General features: G+C 38.6%; 1 protein-coding gene across 1 annotated transcript in view; it reads right to left on the bottom strand.

Annotated features, from left to right (window-relative positions):
- The window catches only part of apln (apelin), a 34850-nt gene extending 14518 nt beyond the window's left edge, over positions 1-20332 (bottom strand). The window contains exon 1 of the mRNA XM_044127877.1: positions 19944-20332. Within this exon, the coding sequence (XP_043983812.1) occupies positions 19944-20010 (67 nt within the window). The 5' untranslated portion in view covers positions 20011-20332. The remainder of the gene's footprint in view (positions 1-19943) is intronic.
- Positions 20333-21308: the final 976 nt, after the last annotated feature.

Raw genomic sequence — 21308 nt, forward strand, 5'->3', positions numbered from 1 at the left:
GCCTTGCTCTGTCACACAGCTCCATGTTGTAGTTTTGGTATCGATCAAACCTTTAAGGAAGAGGATCAGACGTTTGACTTTCCTCTGACTTTTGTCTCATAATCATCAGTTTTGTCTCGTCTCAGAATTGACTTTTGTTTTCTTAAATTTCACCTGTCAGATTTTTTTTATTCTATAGAATTTTGGCTTTATTTTAGAATTTGGACTTTTAACCCTCAGGATTTTGATTTATTTAATTTTTTTTTCATAATATCAACTTTTTTTTTTAACAGAATTCTCACTTTCTGTCTCACTGACTTTTTTCAACAGAATTTTAACTTTTCCTCAGAATGTTGTTTTTTTTCTTTTTCTTTTTTTGGTCAAAATTCTGAGAAAAATCAAAGTTTTTTTTTTAGTGCCTCTAATCCTCTTCTGTAAACATCTGACTTCAGGGTGTTTTTGTAGTTATCCCTTTGAGTTATTTTGACAAATACAAACTTTATGTATCAACAAAATATTTTCATAACACATTAACACGACAAATAGTGACAATAGTGAACCAAACCAAATTAGTTAACATTTTTCCAAAATAAAGTATAAAAAAATGATCACTTACAGCAATTAAAAAAAATCTGCTTTGAGTTGAGAAACTACAAAACAACAAAGTAAAATATCACTTAGCAGAAGGAAAAATCTCATTTATCTTTGTCTAAAGTCTCGATAAACTTCTCGACAGTCTGAAATACGATCCAGCCTCTGTCCTATCGTGTCTGATCTTTCCCCATGAGAGATCTCCATGTTTGTGTTGCTTTGGTCAAACAGCAAAGCGGCTGCTGGATAACACGTGTCCCACCACAGTGAGCATCTCTCCACCATCTCTGGTGACCTTCAAGCCCCCGCTTGCCCCCTTTCCATCTCAACTCAGCACATCTTCCCTTGCTTGGTAATGCTCTCATTAAAGTTTAATAACAGGGGAATTTCAGGAATGCTTTGTTATCGCTGCCACTGCTACTAGCGTTACCTCCGCTGCTTTGAAAATAAGGAGAGTAGGCGTGTGCATGTGTGGAGAGGTAAAAACGATTAGTTGATAATGTCAGAAACTGGCCGTTCCCCATGCTAATGATGAACGGCCGCTTCCCGATTCCTCGTCCTAGTTTTGCCAATTCCTAAGGTAAAATCTGTTATGATGTCTTCTTTAAATGGCCGCCTCTCCGTCTTGTTGTGGCCTTGTAAAAATAGGAATGCAGGCTCCATCACTGGAGCCTAGAGAGTTATACATCCTCTGCTTGTCCGTCCAGGCATTTGGTTCAACGCCAAGTTGCCCTGATGGCTACCGAGAGCGAAATCTATATCACAGCTGTGCGTCGATATGGAAACGCAGCGCCTCGAACGAGCAGGAGACGCTTATTGATAGTTGCAAAGCTGATTTGTAAGTATTGGCTGCCAAAACCGCTGCCGTAATAAATGTGCGTAAATGGAGCGGCAGGATAATGGGTTTTCTAACAGATTGAACTGCGCTGGTCTGCAAGTCGACCTACAGCAACAAACGCGCACATTCATCAGAAAACATCAAGTGTCAAACATGCAGAGTTTGAAGAACGACCAACACAGATTTCACCCCCGCTTGGTTTAATTTTCTTTGTCGATGCAAATTGATTTGTTGCTCTGAGTTTGTTCTTCTCTTGTTGCTCATCTCTCATCAAACTCATCAAGAGTCTGCGGCGTGCAATCTCATAGTTCACTTTCATGGTCGGCGGAGCTTTTCAAATCTAATCTCTCCTCTGTGGGTTATTTTCACAGTTGTTATATCTCTTATCTGACACCTCTTCGTTCTGCTTCTGGCTGCATTTTGTGTGGATGTTCACTGAGCTCCAAGACCCGCACAAGAACAGAAATATATTGTTTTGATTTTATTTAAATGGCATAAAAAACAACTGAATGACTGAATACACTTCACAAACACAAAACCTTACCAACTATTTTTGGTGTAGTTTTGTTTAAAGTCAATAATTTCTTAATGTTGATGAAAAAGTTCTGGTTCTGGTTGGAACTAGCACTTTTTCATCAATATTAAGAAATTATTGACTTTAAACAAGCTCCCATATGTTTCTGTAAAGTTAGTTTTCTTATTTTAAGTGCAATAAGCTATTTGCACTCGTAACTAGACAATAAATATTTAGTTTTTTGCAGTGTATTTGCAGAAATATACATTGAATTGGCCATTTTTAACCCAGTATTAGCTCAACACTGTTACAACAAACTAAGTTTAGTGAATTGGTTTTCTGCTGCGGGTAACATACTGACTGCTTAAAAAGCGCCACAGAATCATACTTCAAATCTCCTTTAATTATACACCTAAAAAGCTCTTTTGATTTTAAGTACAAATGCCTCTGGAATTTCCCCAACAGTCTATGATGTTTTCTTTATATAATAAAGACAATAAACTTGTTAAATGTTATGTTAGATATGTGAAACAAGAGACATATTACAGCTCTTTCACATTGTTTTCTTACCAGATCTGTGTAGTTTTTATTTTATTAAAGGAATATTCCTGAGTTTTCTAACTTGAGTTTCTGTCAAAGGTTTATAATCAAGTCATTTCAAGTGATAACAGTCAAAAGCTTTTATTCATTTGAACACCATCTTTCTTTACTATCAAATTGTTATTCTGACAGGAAATACTTTGTGGCCTCAGTTTTCAGCACGTTTCCCACAGAAACATAATTAGTGGTGGACCGCTTCATGCGTCCATTAGCCAAGTAAATAATTACTGCCTTCTGTTGAATATAAACAAACAAATACTAAACTAAGGCAAGGAATCATGAAGTCATACTGTCAAAAAACACCATGATTTTTCTGCAGTTAATTGTTTTATGATAGCAGAAGGCTGCTTTTGTCTTGGCTGTTATGGACCAACTTATCAAGATTTTTGCAAAATGAAGAGCGTCATCTAGACGTTATAAACTTTTAATAAAACTTCTTTATGAAAAAGAATGTTTTTTTCTCCTTAACCATCAAAATACCGATATTAAAGGTGACTTATCATGCTTCCTTGAACAGGTTGGGATAGGTCTGTGGGCGATAAAAAACATTTTATTACATTTTTTTCCACAAAATCATTTTTAGATGATGAGATTTTAGTCAGCCTGATTCCAGAATGAGTTCTTTTAAGGCATCTTGTATTTAAATCTAAATAAGCTGGCCACACCCCCAATACAACGTTTATACTTAGACGTGAAAGTGGCTGCAAACAAATGCGCAATTATCCAACTCTGCATCTTTGAAAAGCAGAAGTGGAGCCTCCTACACAACCTACAAAATGCTGAAAGTTGTTTCTGAACTGCAGGACAACAAAACACTTGACTATTCCAGCAGCCATTGTACAACGCACACAAGGGTTGTTTGGTTGTTAGGTAACGGCGCAGTCCCCCGTCGATTATGACTCAGCATTGTGGAGGTTTTTGAAATGGCTAATTTTCCAGACACCAAAAAAACATAAACCTAATGTTAAAAAAGAGACAGTTTTTTTTGTAGCATCTGAGACCCACATGGAATTACAAAAATGTGAAGATTGCCTTTAAAACTCCACATATTCTTGTTGCACAGAATTATGTAAAATCAATAGTAATAGAGTTAACTGTGTCTGCATGGAAGAGCTGATGGTGTGCATGTGAACTCCTCAGTGGACGAGAGGAAGAGCTAGTTCACTGGTGAGTGTAGCTGTGGTGTTTTGCCATGACGTTGGAGATGCAGGCTCCCTATCATGTGCCTTCCTCCTTCATTCACTAAAAGGAGAGGAGTATCTTCAGCTAATGCACTGCTTTAGCACAGCATTACCTCAGACATACTAACCCACACATCCAGACAGAATCGTGTCAAGAGCAAAGATGCTCAGGCTGCATAAGCACATTAAGGGATCAGGGCTATTAAGCCAAGGATGAAGTGTGTAAAATGTGCCAGAAACGGAGTCAAACATTCTTTTAACATAGCATAAGCCCCATTAGTGCTGCAGCATCACACAGTGGATTTGTTTGGTGCCTGACGGCCTCCCCACACATTCATCCTGCACATATGGACGGGTTTGTGGCAAGGAAGCTTTGCTTTGTTGTTCATTTCTGTTTTGATATGTAAAAGTTGTAATCGATATCTTAATTTGATTTGTTTATGCCCATATAGTATAATAATCTTGTAACTTATTTTAATGTCCTCACTGGTTGATTATTTCATAGTGGAGCTTAAACATGATGATTAATTGTGATTAATCACGATGAATTGAAATAACCTAATTTAGTAATCGACTAACTTCTTTTCTTGCTTTGAATCTAATTATTTATTTTCATCTTTTGACGTATTTCTAATACTGTATAAAAGAGACTTAAATGAAAAATCAACAGAATGTGCCAAAAATAATCAACACGATAATCGATTAATCATCAAAAATAATCAATTAATTGCCTGAATAAATGATTAATCACCAGAACAATAGAGAATAATTGATTGACGGAATAATCATCAGAATAATTCTCAAACTAATTGATTGTCAAAACAATAGAGATAATTGGTTGTCAGGATAATCGATTAATCATCAGAATAATCTGTAGGATAATCGATTAATCGTCAGAATAATCTGTAGGCTAATCGATTAATCGTCAGAATAATCTGTAGGCTAATCGATTAATCGTCAGAATAATCTGTAGGATAATCGATTAATCGTCAGAATAATTGATACATTAACTGTCAGAATAAATTATGGTTTAATTGATAGCTAAATTAACCGTAGCAATGCCGCATATTGCTCTCCCACCAGCCAGTCTGGGCCTAGGTAGAAACTGGTACCGATTGCTTGCTGACTTTCAGGCCTGGTTGCCATGGCAGCCGTTGTGAATGGTGCTCAGTTTGGAGCAAAGAGTCTGACAGTGTCAGCTGATATCGACCAGGTTCTCAGTTTACAGTTTTTCCTCTACACAGAATGTGCGATCGGCCGTCTGTGCTCGGCGTCTTCGAGCTCTTCTGCAGGCCACCTCGCTCTACATCTGAGTGCTTCTTGCAGGCACAACCAGGGGATGGGGGTTATTTTGGTCACAAGCACTTTTCTTTTTATTCCTGCTGGGGACTGTTTGATATGCATCATTGTTGTTGCGTGATAATGCTAGGCCTGTGGTTGAGCTGAAGGCTGGCTTTGTCTACACCAAAATCCGGCGAGGAAACCAAAGTGCATGAAAAGTTACTCCCATTACTGAAAGCTTTTGAGCTTAACCCCTTCCAAACCCGGCTCTGGAAGTTACCCCCCGCACTCTCTGAAGGTTCAAAACTAATTAAAAACAAACCGGGCGGCCCTGAGGCTTCTGACTTTCCACAGATGTCCTTCTGAGCCTGTGAAGTGCAGTGCTGTACGGCCCTGAATTAGAGACCGTATGAAATGATGAGGTGTGAGACAGCATGCTCCGCCATGATCAGAGCTCTGTGAGTTCAAAGGGCCTGCCTGCAGCAGTTAATGAAGCCAGTGACTCCCCTCACCACTTGACTGCCTCTTGGTTTATTCACAATCTCACTCCAGCTCAAGAGGTGAATTTGTGGCTACAAGGTTACTGTGGGTTGCTACCTACTGAAAAGGACCAAAAAAAGAAAACCGTATATCCATCTGAGTGGGAAACCGCAATGTTTTCTCTCCTTTTTTATCACAAGATGTGTTGAGAAGTCTTACATTTTCAAAATATCTTCTTTTTGACTTTAAATGTGTAACGATAATATTAGTAACCAATTATTCTATCGATTACTCTGATAATTAATCAGAGTAATTGATTGATAGATTAATCATATAAAAAGTCCTCACACTTTGCAGCTCTATGCAATATTAGAAATTCATTAAAATATGAAAATCAACAAGTAATTCAATTCCAGAAAAGAAAATAAACTTTCTATTGCCTAAAATGCAACAACAGAGCAGTCCTTCAGTGAACGCTTGATTGTTTGTAGCAAAGAATGAATCTGCAGCTAAAAAAATACTTCTGACATCAACTTGTGAAAACTTTAGCCCTTTTCTGCCTGACTTGATGTCAACACACAAGTCTAAGGCTAATCTGTTAGCTATTTTTGATCAATTAATCACCAGAACAAAAGAGAGAATAATCAATTAATCGACAGAATAATCAATTAATCGACAGAGCAATCGATTAATTGCCAGAAAAATTTAGAGAATAAGCGTTCAATAATCAGAATTTCTACTTTTTTAGATTAACTGATTAATAACTGGACAGCAAAAGGTGCTTTATAGGAGATTTTTATTCTTATTGCAGAATTTGAACCAATCTAAAAGCTAAATCCCTTTAGACTCCAAATTACACCAATAAGTCCTTCCAGTTTTTCACAATCTGCAAAATTTCCACAAAATCAACAAATCTCTACATTTTCTTTCTGATTTTACTCCAGATTTTCTCAAAGTTGGTCAAAGTCTTGGAGGAAGAGCTGTTTATTGATATTCTAACAGTTTGATTGGTTTTATCAATACATTCTGGCACAACTGGCCCTTTAAGAACATTCAGATTTTTTTATATGGCCCAAAATGAAAATAATAATAACACCCCTGATTTAATCCCTTACATAAAGCTTCCTTACTCACTAATAAACAAAAATTATTTCTGGTTTCTCTAATATATTATCTTGTTTTATTTTCTTAAACTATAACCCCTCTGTGTCACAAAAAATTTTTTGCATATTGTGAAATATACGTGTATAAATATATATTTCTTTCAGACTTTGGGATACTTTATAGAACAGGTTAAAGTCTGTATAATTTTTCGGCTGGAATATGGTCAACAATCTGAGACACAAACACAAATCGCCTCCTTAGGGAGGTTTTTCCTCCCAACTTTCCACTGGATGTGCCAAACATCGGCGGCCATAGGAGCAGGGGAGATGCTGGGTCTGCTGTTTCCGATAACAGCGTCACCCATACAATGCAGGCGGTAGGTAACGATACCAACCGTTGCCCTGATCTCCAGAGACCGCAGCGTCAAGGGCAAAGGGATCCTCCAACCATCCGTTTCCATGGACACACATCAGAAGTGCAAACCAGGCCCCTCCCTCACCTGCGTCGCCCCTGCTGTGAATCTGCATGTCTTCCTCCATTAGATATGTAGCAGAAAGAGAGAAACTGAAAGCCACAGCAGAGCAGGTTTCACTGCAGCTTTTAGAAATGTGAGGCAGACGGTTTCACCTGAAGAAAATACGGAATATTTAAAGGGAAAAGAGCGCCTGCATTGCGTCAGTTTCTGTTTCTTAACCGAACTTAAAGTTATCAAACAGAAACTCATGAAGCAGATATTAACCCCAGGAAGAGGCATGTAATCTGTCGCAATAATCAATATATCAATATATCAATTAATCGCTTGATAAATTTAAGGGCCTCAATCATTTCCATTTGTGTGATTTATTGTTTTTCTCTCTACTAAAATCTGGATAGTAAAAGTTTTCATTCTGGATCATTTTGTTTTGCAGAGACTTAATTTGTTCATTTTTGTTTATTTATTTTGGACATTTAAAATGTCTTCCAGGTCCAGAGTTGAATGTTAACCAGAATTTAAATTTATTGATCTTTGAGAATGTTCTCTTGTGTTATTACAACATTATCATTATATTGTTTGAAAATGGTCTCAAAACAACATTATTATTGTTTATTGTAATAACTTCTGGGACAATTTATCGTCCAGCTAAATTAGTTATCTATATTAGTTAATTATATTTATTTATGATTTTATTGCTGTCTTATCTTTGCTTGTTGCAATAATAAATTAATCACATGATAAATTAAAATTAGATCAATAATTTCCATTCCATTTTAGTCTATTTTATTAATATTTTCTGTTTTTTTTGTTTTTTATTTCCATTTTATTGTTCTTGGTGTTTGGATATTCAATATATATTCTAGTTTCCATGTTAAGTATTCTTTACAAAATTATAGTTTATTGGTCTTTCAATCAGGGAACTTGCATTATTATTATTATTATTATTATGCCATTATTGAAATTTATTGAAATATGCCATTAATGAAACATTGAAATGTTATCAAAACAGCAATATTACAGTTTATTGCAATAATTATGACAGAATTTGCTGCCGGTCTGGTTACAACCTCCTGATTTAAAGTTTTTCTCAGACGTAGGTGAAACTGTAACATTAAATTATGACCTGGCTTCTCCATATGTCGTGTAGCTTTACAAAACTATTAGTAGAGAAGCTAATTTAACAGAAATAATGCTACAAAATGAGAAAACAAAATGTTATTCAATGCTTGGATAGAGAGAAAATGATAAAAAGACGCTGCAAAATGAACATTTTCCTTAAATTTTTAGTGTTTTATTAAAGATATTTATTTGTCCTTAAATAGATTTACAGGATTTTACCTTTTTTTTTATGACACACTTGTTTTGCATTACTGTGTTTTCCTTTAAGGTGCTGCACACATAAAAACGTGTGCAGCATGTTTTCTGGTGTTTTCTGGGTCAATCCAGCGCAATGAAACACGATAACCAAATTCGTCACACATATTTAGTGAGGAAATAAATTTTTGAAGACTTTCACTGACGGGTTGAGCTGCAGGTGAGCTGAAGTTCAGATTTTTTTTTTTTTATTGGTCCGCTTTGTGCAGAGGGAGAGGATAAACTGTTTTCCTGATCCAGAGGCATGTTTATGAATTCCTTATATTGTTTAGCTCTTCTATTTTTACAAACATCTGTTTGTGTTCAGGGGCCTGAGTGAGACAGAGGGACCCAGCGTGGGGCCCCATCCTGATCCAGGAAGCAGCATGTGGGGAGAGCCACGCTATTATTTAGAGGCTGATGGTTCGATTGACCAGCGTCTGAAAGTGTGAAATAACTTTTGTGATCAAAGGCAGAGCGATTTGGATGAATAATGTATGATTTCATCAATGAATGAGTTTTGTTGTTACTGAGGGGACCCAGGAGTGAGGAAGATGAGGAAGACTGTGCAGAGCAGAGGCGAATGGCGTTTTTTAAATCAGATGATGAGCATCAACATGTTCGGTTATTTTCTGAAGAAACCAGTAGGGAGGAGAAACTTACACTGCAAAACACTAAATCTTACCAAGAATTGTTGATCTAGTGGTTTCTTGTTAAAATTTCTTACTTTTTTTCTTATTTCAAGTAATTTTTAGCAAAATATACAAGCTTGTTTTTGGTCAATAATTTCTTATTTATTAAAAAATACTTAGTCCACTGGCAGAATATTCCATTTATAAAAAATATTCTTCCCATGAGTAAAATAATCTACCACTGGAAGTAATATTTTTTCCTCCATCTTAACGAACGATTGACTTAAAACAAGCTTCTATATTTTACTAAAAAGTTACTTGTAACTTTGGTTTTGTCTCAATTCAACTGTACTGAGATTTTTGCACTAGAAACCAAAAGTTCTTGATAATATTTTGTTTTTTTTCAGTGAGCCCATAATTGTAAAGTGGAGTTCAAATAATTAGTAGTTTTATGCCCCCCCTCAACCCCCTTTTTTATGTATAAGTAAAAATCTGAGTGATTTACTTTTATGCAAACTGAGTCAAAACTTTTATTCCAGCTGAAAGTCTTTTGTGCAGCTTTGGACAGCTAGAGACTGAAAATGTTAGTAAAACTGCTCAAGCTAGGTTTGAAACAATTAATCAGATTACCGGTAATCAATTACTGAAATGATGGTTGACTAATTTAGCAATCGATTAATCATTAACTGGAGTACATAAACTCAAAAAAGCAATTTGTTGAAAGAACAACTCACTCTGTATCGATCGTTCTTTCAACAAATGATTGTTTTTGATTCTGTATTCTCCAGTTAACTGACTAATTTTGTAAGCGATTAATTGTTGACAGTTATTTGAATAATTGATTCATCACGATTAATCTGATCAATCGTTTCAGCCCTACTTGAGATATTCATTTTATCCTGCTCTAGACTGATTTTTCTTTCCTGTATCCCTTTTCATCCACTTCACAAATATGCAGAACTTTATCTAAACATCCAAAGATCCATGTCCACATTTATAATTTGTAACATTAAAAATGTGAAAAAGGGTTCAAGAAATATGAATACTTTTGCCAAGCAATGTATCCACCAATTCACAAGCGCTAAAATCGATCATCTTAGTCAGATAAGTAAAAGATTTGCAGCATTTTTAATCACAAAGCGAATTACAGTGATCCATAATGGCTGCTGTGGAGGTTTATTGTAGCATCAGTGTCCACATTTATTCAGTCTGTCAGACTGATTTCCTTTCCTTCCACTCAGCTGCAGATAAATTATTTCCTATGTCAAATGGTATCTGTAAAGCAATATAAAAGTGTCACATTTTCACATTCTGGACTCCAACAAATGGAGCCTGAAAGTAATTGGAGCACCTGCATTCTTAAAGGCCGCAGTATTTATTCTGTTCTCTGGCAGCCGCCTTAATAAAAACGTCGACTCGGGTCGCGATCAGGAATCCGATCTGCCGCTACAAACACTCTCAATGTAACACTTGATGTTGGGAGGGAAAAGAAGAGTCATAAATCATTTCTCTTATTGGACTCAAAACGAAGCGCTTTCTGAAAAATATCTGGGTCTAATTAAGTTTTAAGGAGTGCACCCACCTCAAAACTACACTGGATACTAAAAGAGGAAGCAGATCAGGTTCATTGTTCCCTTGATTAAATATACCTTTTAAAAAAATACAGCAAACGACTCCTCTACTGGTAATCTCCAGCAACCTCTCAGCTCCTTCCTGTTTGCCCTTTTCCTCTTCTGCTCCCTTTGGACCATCTTTTACTTCCCCTCCTTTGCCTTTTCTCTGCTTCACTGGATTTGCTCTCAAGGGAACATCTAAGTGAGTAGATTTATTCATTTTAAAGGCTCTGAATTATATTACAGCAGTTGCATATGCCAAAGTCTTCAGCCGCCGATCTCTCCTGAGACCATCAGCCCAAACGTTGGTCTCATATCCAAATGAGCTACGAGTTTTCACTAAACCTGCTCATCGACTCCCAGACCAGTGGACTCGTTAGTGAGCGGCTCTCCCAAAAGGCTTAACGAGTGATGATGCACAGATGGGAGGGATGTTTTGAAAATTCACCTTTCTGTATTCTCTGCCATGTCATGATTCTGTAGTTTGCATCATGGGTGTTCAAAGTGTGGCCCCAGGGCCATTAGTGTCCCTCTGAAGGATTTTGTGCGGCCCCTCGACCTCAATGCAAACATGGGTGGTTAATGCAGATAAGACACTTTTACTAAACTCAATAAAATTTTGGAAAATGTTTTAAAATACATTTTATGCCCCCCATGTGATTCCAACAAAATGATTTTGGCTCTCATGGCAAAATGTTTGGATGTTGTGAAACCAGTTTCATTAGATTAAACGGGACAAGAAAGGACACAAATTCAGCAAAAGGAAACTACTTGTCAGATTTTACACTGCAAAAACACAAAATCCTACCAAGTAGCTTCAACATGGTTTCTAATGTAGTTATCTCAGTTCTAACTTACAATTAACTTTCAGCAATCTTGTTTCAAGTCAATAATATTGATTTCTTTAAAACGTTATAGTTCCACTGACAGATTAATTTACTTAAATAAAACATTTTTCCTGTTATAAGAGAAATAATCTGCCAGTAGAACTAGAACTTTTTAATCTATAATAAGGAATTATTGACCTAAAACAAGGTCCGCCATCTTACTAAAAAGTTACTTGTCGTTTTTCAAGTGCACTAAGATATTTGCACTAGAAAAATGACCAAAAAGGTTTTGTGTCTACTGTAAAAAATAACTGATTGGTTAAAAAATCAAAGCTTTTCTGGTGTTTTTGGCATCATGAAGGAAAGAGACATAAGAGGCTTTTTAGAAAACTGTACTTTCTGCAAGACTGAGAGAGACTTCAATGGTTAATTCAGGCTGCCAAGAAGTGAGAGAGAGCAAGACTTTCAGTAGATAACAGGAAGGCTGGACAGAGTACATGAGAGTAGTTTGCTCCTTCTAAGCTTTAAACCTGAGACTGATTGAAAATATTAACTTTTTCTGAAACATGATAATTACAGATAAATCAGGTAAAATTCATACTGACAGGTCAGAGCTCTCCAAAAACAGCCACAAAGTTCTGATTGTATCCTAAATTTAAAGCCGTTTCTGCACAAAATTAAACAAAATAGGACGTTTCTTAAACATAATGGGTTAAACTCTCAGTTTGTGGTATAATTTTATAAGCGTCACACTAAATAAGATGTTTGTAGCTGAAAATGTAGCAGTTAGTTCAGCACAATTTCACTGTTAATCAGGGCTGCAGGTATTGATTATTTTAATAATTGATTACTCTGACGATTAATAAATTAATTGGATAACAATTTTGGCATATTCCACAGATTTGTCATTTAACTACTTAATGCTTTTTATATAATGTTAGAAATACTTTAAAAGATGCAAATAAACATGATTTGGTTCCTTTTTAAATTAAGAAATAAACATTTTATTGAACTGAGTGAAGCTCAAACTGGGGGAAACATTTACAGATGTAGATGTTTTTCTATTTAATGCTAAATCTGTAAATATATATTTTGTACAGTTTTGACTTAATTTCTGCTGTGAATATGTTGTTTTTCAGAAACTTTTTTTTTTTTGAGTCCGTATGATTATTTCAATAATCAGTTCATCAGGATTAATCTTTTTAGACGTATTATAAACTGATCTATGAACGTTTTGCAGATCCAAACAGGATTACCGGTAGTTTTGTCCTCAAGTCATTTAGTTGTCATATTTCCCATTTTTCCTACAGAATGAAAGCATTCAGCCGACATAATTTGACCTATAATTTAATTTCAGATCACCCTGAATCAGTCATAAATTGAACTTAATCTCCTGTGAGTTAAAATGTCAGTCTTTCACATTGATGAGGAAATATTTTCACCCACATTTCATTTTAAAGTAGTTGCTTGTTTATACAGAAACGCCATAATTTGACTCAAGCTGTAGGTAGTTGCAAAACAAAACCAAACTGTTTAGCGCTCCAACCCTGTGCTCTAAAGCGAGATGTTTGAGGTGGTGAGTTTGGTTTTCAGGCCATGCAGGAGAACAAAGCATCTCTGCTCCAGTGGTTTCTGTCCAGAAGACTTTATTCTGAAAATCCACAGTTTGCTTAAAGGCAACTTTGCTAATCTAAATCATGCTGCAACATCAACAAAAAGTGGATTTCTCCTGGCAAGCTTTCCAAACATGCTGTACTTGTTTAGTTTTTTTCCTGACTGTAAGTGGGTCAGTGGGGTCAGCGGAGTCTGAGGTGTCGCTCCGTCTTTCAGCCCTCAGATGTTTGACGTTGTTTAGATGTCCGACTCTGGGAAGACTGGCAACTGTCTGGCTTTTGTTTCCACCCAGGAATAAACTTTCTCACTGTTGAATGTTGGAGTAAAAGCTGTTTGGATACGACCTCGTAAACCTTCATGGTGACAACCGATTCTCTAAACCACGTGTCAAACTCAAGGCCTGTGGGCCAAAACCGGCACGCTGTGGCTTCTTATTTGGCCCTCTAGACTCCAGAAGGATTCAAAAATAGAAACTTCAGCATAACATTTGTGCTTAAATATTATTTTGTCAGTCAAAATCGGGATGCAAGTTATTAATTGAGTTGACCTAAAGTTGATTGATCTTATCTATAGACTAAAGCATCGTAGCCTTTCCACAACACAAGGGGAAACATTTTGAATATTTCCCCTTGTGTTCTCACATTATTAAACTGGGACATTTATAAATTATAACAAAACATGAACCTCTCAGGTGTCTGAGTAGAAAACTCAAAGCTGAAACTGTAGGAGTTTGTCAAGTCTTCATATTTCAAAACAGAACTGCATAAAGTTCATTTTGCATCCAATGTAGACTCAGTTTGGGCTGCACAGTGGAGCAGTTGGTAGAGCTGTTGCCTTGCAGCAAGAAGGTCCTGGGTTTGATTCCCGGCCCGGGATATTTCTGCAAGGTTCTCCCTATGCATGGTGGGTTCTCTCCGGGTTCTCCTGCTTCCTCTCACAGTCCAAAAACATGACTGTCAGGCTGCTTGGTCTCTCTAAATTCTCCCTAGGTGTGTGTGTGCGTGTGTGTGTGTGTGTGTGTGTGTGTGTGTGTGTGTGTGAGTGGTTGTGTGTGTGAGTGGCTGTGTGTCCTGTCTGTCTCTGTGTTGCCCTGCGACGAAACGTTATCTGGAGATCGGCACCAGCAGCTCCCGACCCCACCAGGCACAAGGGTAATAGAAAATGGATGGATCGACTCAGTTTGAACCGTTTCCCTTTCCAGTTCTCGTATGGTGCTGCCATCTTTGTTTCTGTATTTACCACTTCACTTAAGGTTGACAAGCAGTGCCCTCTACTGGCCGGCAGCCAAACTACAAAGATAATTCTTTGCAACTAAATTTAATCTAGTAAACCAGAAATCAACAGTTAATAAGTTGATTATTTTCATCCCTCCGATGAAATCAGAGCAGTTTTAAATCTGCATGTTGCCGCATTACATCAACCAGTTCGTCCAAATTGTTGCCCAAATTTAAAGGAATTAAATCCCCACACTTTTTCACTTTGTTTGTTGCAATTTTTCTGCAAGAAACTGTCAAAAGTTAAAGTGATACTAACTCCCACCTGCAGGTGGCAGGATTTCCTACTTCTGTTCCACTGCTGCCTCAACGCGACTTGAAGTCAAGTTAGTCTGTGATGGATGTGGCAAGTAACAAAAAGTCATGTTTACTGTCATAAATAAGCTCAACTTTTGCAAAATGTCTCATTTGTTCTACAAACTACTGGTTTTTATTGCAAAAATAAATTATTGTATTGATGATTTTTGGGCCAGGACTCGTCAAAACGTCACGTTTGTCTCTGGTTTCTCCATTGTCTGCTGTATGATTTTATTTGTTCTGACTTTTAGTTTTGTGTTTAGAAACAAACAAACTTGATTGATTGAAAATATCACAAAAACATTCTTGAAATTCTGGAAGGACCGTTTAATGTGAAAAGATGTTAAATATGTCATTTAAAGAAGCGATTTCAGAGCTATTTATCGATACGTTAATGGATTTAATCGATGCATCCATGATGTTGATGTGGCCTTAAATGAAGATGAGTTTCACAGCGCTGCACTGAAATTAAAATCCTCCATGCTTTGCTGTTTTTGAACTGGATTCGAAGGAAAAGATTCTCTGCTGACATGCAGAACCAGTATTAGTGTTTGAATCGTCAGATTATTGGCTCTGCTTCGCTGTGATGCAGCATGAGGTGGAAATCCAGGGTCTTCATGCAGCAGACTCCATCTGACGCTGTGGGTGTGGGTGTTGCGTAGTGAGTAATATAAACCCAGCTGCTCCTCTCAAAGCTCCCGTGCCTAAAAAAAACTGTCGCTTTGATTTTACTGTAATCTTGTAATAACTTTCTGCTTTGACCCTCTGTGACCCGACGGCTTGCCCGCTGTTATAAAGTTATTATCCTCTGGACATCTGGAAGAGTTTAGCCGCTTCACTTTTAAACACGCTGTCCGTAATCACATCCACAGCCTCAAACATCGTCTTCACGTTACACAGAGCTGATTCGAGTCAAATCATCCTGCTCACATCTGATTCTGGTGCAGAAACAATATTATTAGTCATGGGACATTAGACGAACTCTGTGTAGAAATACCAAGATTTTACAATTTCATGGTTTTAACACAACAATTTAAAACTAAAAAGCATTTGTAAAGGGAATGTTTTTATTGAAAACAGAAAATACAGTAATTTTGAAGCTAATGTAGCAGAGTTTTAGGATAAGATTTAATGTATTTATAGTAACAAAATCTGGAGAAAATAGTCGTACATTCTCCTTTTACCTGCCGACCATAAACAGTCGAGTTGTTTGTTTTTTCTTTTAGCTGATGTGCAGACGCTGATATATTTATACTGGTTTTGTTGATTCTTTTCCTTTTATACAGAAATAGTTTCTTCCATCATTTATTGTTTGTTTATTTTTTTGTTTCTGGAAGGTAAACTCAAGTTTCAGATAAATTACCTGTTTGGTTTCATAAAGTTTGTTAATCTAAATGTAGATTTAAATTACCTAAACAGTTTTTGTTTTTGTTTTCTTTTCATCTTGCTTTGAATCAATAATTTATGAGTATTCATGAGAAAGTACCAGTTCCAGAAGAGCTAGAACTCTTTTCGTTATTAATATAAAAATTTATTTACATAAAACAAGCTTTGTACAGCTCTGGAAAAAATTAAGAGACGTTAGTTTCTCTGATTTTACTCCTTATAGGTAAATATTTGAGTAAAATTAACATTGTCCTTTTATTCTATGAACGACTGAATGTCTCCGAAATTCAAAGCAAAAATGTAGTATTGTTGTGCAGAAAATATGAAAGAAGATGCAGCGCTTTCAGACCTCAAATACGGCATCGATCAAAGTTCATATTCATTTAGAAACAGCAGAACTAATGTTTTAACTCAGAAATCAGTATTTAGTGGAATAACCAGGTTTTCTACGAGGTTCAGTGCGGTGGGCTCTTAAGTTTTTCCAGAGCTGTAAATGTTGCTGTAAACTTAATTGATGTAAGTTAGTTTTGTCTTATTTCAGCTGTACTAAGATAATTGCACTAGAAGTTAGACCAAAAATACTTGGTAAGAGTTTGTGGTTTTGCAGCGTAGGACTGTAAATCCAGAGTATTATTGACACCATGACGTTGAAACCCTTGACACCTTAAACTGTGTCTGATGAATCCATCACAAAACGCCTTTATTACTTAATGCATCTCTGAGCATCAGAGCAGCCTGTCCTGTATGGGGTTATGCTGGCGCTACTGAGCCTGCTGGCCCGGACAATACATCAAAGTCTAATGCAGAATAATAGCTCTGCTGACAGCTCTCATAAAGATGATCGCAGACGATTTCTCCCTCTGATAATCGTTGTGATCTGGGCTGCGGATCACCTGCTCCGCTGCTGAACTGCACCTGCGTACATGCATGCATGTCTGAGCCAGCTGCTGCTGCTGCTCCTGGTTTTTTATCTTGTGAAGTCTCCTGGTAAAGACGGACAGGATGTTTCCACAGCAGACAAAAGTGAAGCTTTGATTTCTTGTAAGAGGCTGTGGCAGACATGTTTTGTGAATAGGCACTGTTTACATGCCAGCCCCGAGACTTTCACAGAGGGAGGAAGAGTGTTCGGCCTCAGGATGAATTATGGATGCCACATGTCTAAAGCTGGAGGCCACTCTTCAGCCAGAGTGCTTTTCAAGGATGGGTAATTGAGGTGTGCTGCTAAAAGATGATAATATTCCACAGAGAAGGCCTCAGAATCTCATTTAGGATGCTGGATGGGTATTATAAACAGCTTTAGGTTGTTGAATAATTGCCGGTTGCACTACAGTTTTTGTTAATATGCATCTGCATCATAAATATAATTACACATGGACACTTCCGCACCCCGGGTCACAGAGATCCGGTTCTGTATTCATTGCATCCGGCACACTTTCCTTTCTTTTAACCAATCTGTTGTTTCTTAGAGCCACAGACGCCTGAAGGAGAGAGGAAGCACTCTAAACGCAAAAAATCTTGCACATTTTTATACTTCCATTTGAGTCTCTGCTTCTTCTAAAAACAGCCAAGCACTTAGAGATAAACACGTAGCCGGTTATTGGCAGTAAGTTCATGTTTTTGGGTGTGTGGAAAATGGGTTGTTTCAAAAGCCTCCCGCATGTAACGTTACAAATCAGCAGGTACTGCCTGTCACCTAGAAACCCCAGAGAAGCTCAACCCGTTACCTAGCAACCCAAGTTAAGCACCAGCACATTTGACTACTTTATGCGCTGTACAATGGCTACTGGAAAAGTATTTTGTTGTTGACTTACTATTTAGAAATGTCTTGGTAAAAACCAGCCACTAGTTCTGCTTCGTCCAGAGGGTCTGGACTCTGTTGAGGTTTTTATTTGCACCCAATCGCTAACATTTGGCCGTGACGTATGTAATGCGCTCTACTAATGACTCTACAAAGCTTTCCTGGTAACTTCCTGCGCTGAAAACAACCATCTTCCACTGAAAGAAAGAGGTGCCGATCCAAACAAGGTGGCAGTTAATGTAGATTCAGGGTTTGGAAACGTGGCCAACGTGGACTGATTGGCTTCTTTCACTTCCTTTGATAAAACTACAATTCAGAACAGAGCAGAAGATCAACGACATCGTTCACAACTTCTCTTTCTGTTCACTGATTGGCTGAATTTCAACTCAGGCAGAGAAATCCTCTTCAATGGGAGAAAACCCAGACTGAACTTTGACGTGAGATTAGAATCAAGCGAAGCGGCACAGGAGGGCAAAGGTCAGGCTAATTCAGAAACCACTTGCTGCATTCTTGGTTGTGCAGTAGACTCTACTTCTGCTTTTCAAAGATATACGATTTTACAATTGTGCATCTGTTTGCAGCCATTTTCACGTGCAAATTTAAACGTTGAGTTGGGGGCGTGGCCGCCAGCAGCTTATAAATGACCAAACGCCCTGAAACAGGAGCTCAAAATAGGCAGAACTGAGCAAATGAAAATGAAAACCTCAGAATGATTTTGTTCAAAAAATGTTGTGAACAGGTTTTTTATAGACCTATAGCTCCATCCTAACCTGTTCAAGGAAGCATAATAGGTCACCTTTAAGATGAAAGGCTTCACACCCACTGCCTACATGCAGAGTCTCTTCCGACACCTTCCAGCGACGGCGCATACTGTAGCAGAGGCTTGTGCTACGCAGACACACTCGAGCTAGCATCCCTCCCCACACCCATCGGCGCTGCAACACGCTTGCATCCCTGCCTCCCGTTCACTCCATTTCTCCCTCTTCCTTCTCCTCCTGCCAGCAGAGCCAGCCGGGAGGGGAGCTGAAAAGGTGCAGAAGCAGAAGGACTCGGCTGTCGAGAGGGATGAGCTTCCATTAAAAGCCCGAGGCGCAGCCGCCTTGTTTCCCCCCCTCACGTCGTTCGGTGTGGCACGGTGGGGTTTTTCAGGCGTGGAGCACGCTCAGCCACACGCAGGGCGTGAAAAGCGACACTGGCTATGATGCTAGATAATTGCTTCCCATTTCCCCGTGTCCTCAGACAAAAATAGCATGTTGCCGGTGCAGCATGGGAGCTGTGATTGCTGTGGATCGATGCACAAAGTGGACAGCAATTTCCAAGCTTAAAGTCTCCACACCACCTCTCACCAAATCATGCAAGAAATGCTCCATATGCCAGCCTGAATAGTCTGGGAGGGCTCCTCAACGTAAACACAGCTTGTGTGTGCGCTTTTGGTTTGGTGACAATCCCAAATATAGTCCAGACATTTACACAGGCCTAAGTGTTGTTTTTTCACACCTCAGTGCTACCTGCATCACATCCGCACATCGAAACTCACCGCCGAACTCATTCCCTGCCTGAGCCAGCCCCCATCTCCTAAGTTCATGTTTTTCTTCCACATAGCGGACATTTCAGGTCCGACGGATGACTCCAGAGGAAATTTGTTTATTTTTAATCATCCTCATCGACGCATTCAGCAATTACAGGAGGCATGCATGCATCTATAGGTGCTGCACAGCCAGAGGCATGTAAAAACAAATCAAGCTGCAAATAAACAAGATTCACCTCGCAGAACATGTGCAATGCAAATCCTATCTTTCATAACAGCCAAAACTGGCTCCGCACACGGATAAACCATCTCCAGGTACTGCAAACACGCATCCAGGTGAAGCAGGGAGGTGAAACGACAAAACCCACATTCAAGTTGAGTGTGAAGAACAACCACTGCAGTGCAGTACTGAACACAACCAGGTGCTGAGATCCCTGCCTTTTTAGAGCCCACACAAGGCTAACCATGCTGGGTAACTGATCAACTACCGCTGCCTGCACAAACACAGGCAGAAATATGAGCAGAAGCAAAAAAAGAGGGAGAGGACGAGCGACGGGGCCGGCCTCTCTCGTACTCACCAGCACCGGCAGGACACAGCAGAGACACCAAGAGCACAATCACCAGCGTCAGGATCTTCACATTCATTTCTGCACTCCCCTCTGGCTCTCCGCTAGTCACTCGCTGATATACTGTAGTGGTGTGTGTGTGTGTGTGTGTGTGTGTGGATGGGAGGGGGAGAGAGCAGCTGAGCGAGCAGTAAAGGAGAGAGAGATAGAGAGAGACTGTTTGCTTCTGTGCGTGTGTGTCAGTTTCTAGGAATGTGTGTGTTTGTATATCAGTGTGTGACAGCTCCCTCTCTAAGACTGAAGGCACGTCTTTATCTGAGCGTCTCTTCTTCTGTCAGAGGATCGAATCAAGTTCAGAGGAGCTGGTTCAGGTCTGTCAGCGTGCCGGCGCGCTTGTGAGCCGACTCGGTCATGTGGCTTATGTATCACTGACTCTGTGGGTCACGGACAAGCCCTCCTGCCCCACCATCACCCACCATCTCCACCCCTTTCCTGCAAACACGCAAAAGCACGCGGCGGCGGTAGCGGAGGAAACGGGGGGGGGGGGAAAGGGGCTGGAGCATGCAGGTTTATGATAAATCCCTAGTTGAAAAGTCTTTGAATCAAACGGGATCCAGAAATCTAAACACCAGTTTATGATGGGAGGGAGGGAGATGGAAGAGAGGGAGGTGTGAGATGAAGTTTCCACACTGCAAAACACAAACTGGTTAAAAAAATACCACTTATTACTAGGAGTTTTTCATCAATATTAAGGGATTATTGACTGTAAGCAAGCTTCAGTATGTTGCTGAAAAGTTACTTTTAAGTTTGTTTTGTCTTATTAAAAGTGTACTAAGATATTAGCACTAGAAACTGGACAAGAAATACTTGGTAAGACTTTGTTTTTTGCAGTGAAGGTGCAAGGTTTGTTTTCCACATCTCAAAAACCCAAAACCTTACCAAATATTTTTTTTGGTCTGGTTTCTAGTTCAAATATCTTTGAACACTTGAAATAAGACAAAATTAGCATAAGTAACTTTCCAGCTTTTAATTGGAGCTTGTCTAAAGTAAACGATTCGTTAACATTGACAGAAAAAGTTGTAGTTTCATCAATATTAAGGAATTATTGACTTAAGCCAAGCTCCAAATTTGCACTAGAAAATACCAAAAATACTTGGTAGGACTGTTTTTTTGCAGTGCAGCTTTTGTGTCTGCACCGTCTTTTCTCCAAGGTGCGCCACTAAATCATTTGCGCTGTTTGAAGTTGGTGGCACTTCGAGCAACAGCAGGAAAGAACCTATCGGAGCGGGCCGACTCCACGGCTCGCAGCGTTTGTTTCAGCCGCACCGTGAAGTCATTTGTTTTATTTCGCCACACAGATTATATTCTTCCCGTGAA

The sequence above is a fragment of the Gambusia affinis genome, linkage group LG09, assembly GCF_019740435.1.
Source record: "Gambusia affinis linkage group LG09, SWU_Gaff_1.0, whole genome shotgun sequence".
NCBI lineage: Eukaryota > Metazoa > Chordata > Actinopteri > Cyprinodontiformes > Poeciliidae > Gambusia > Gambusia affinis.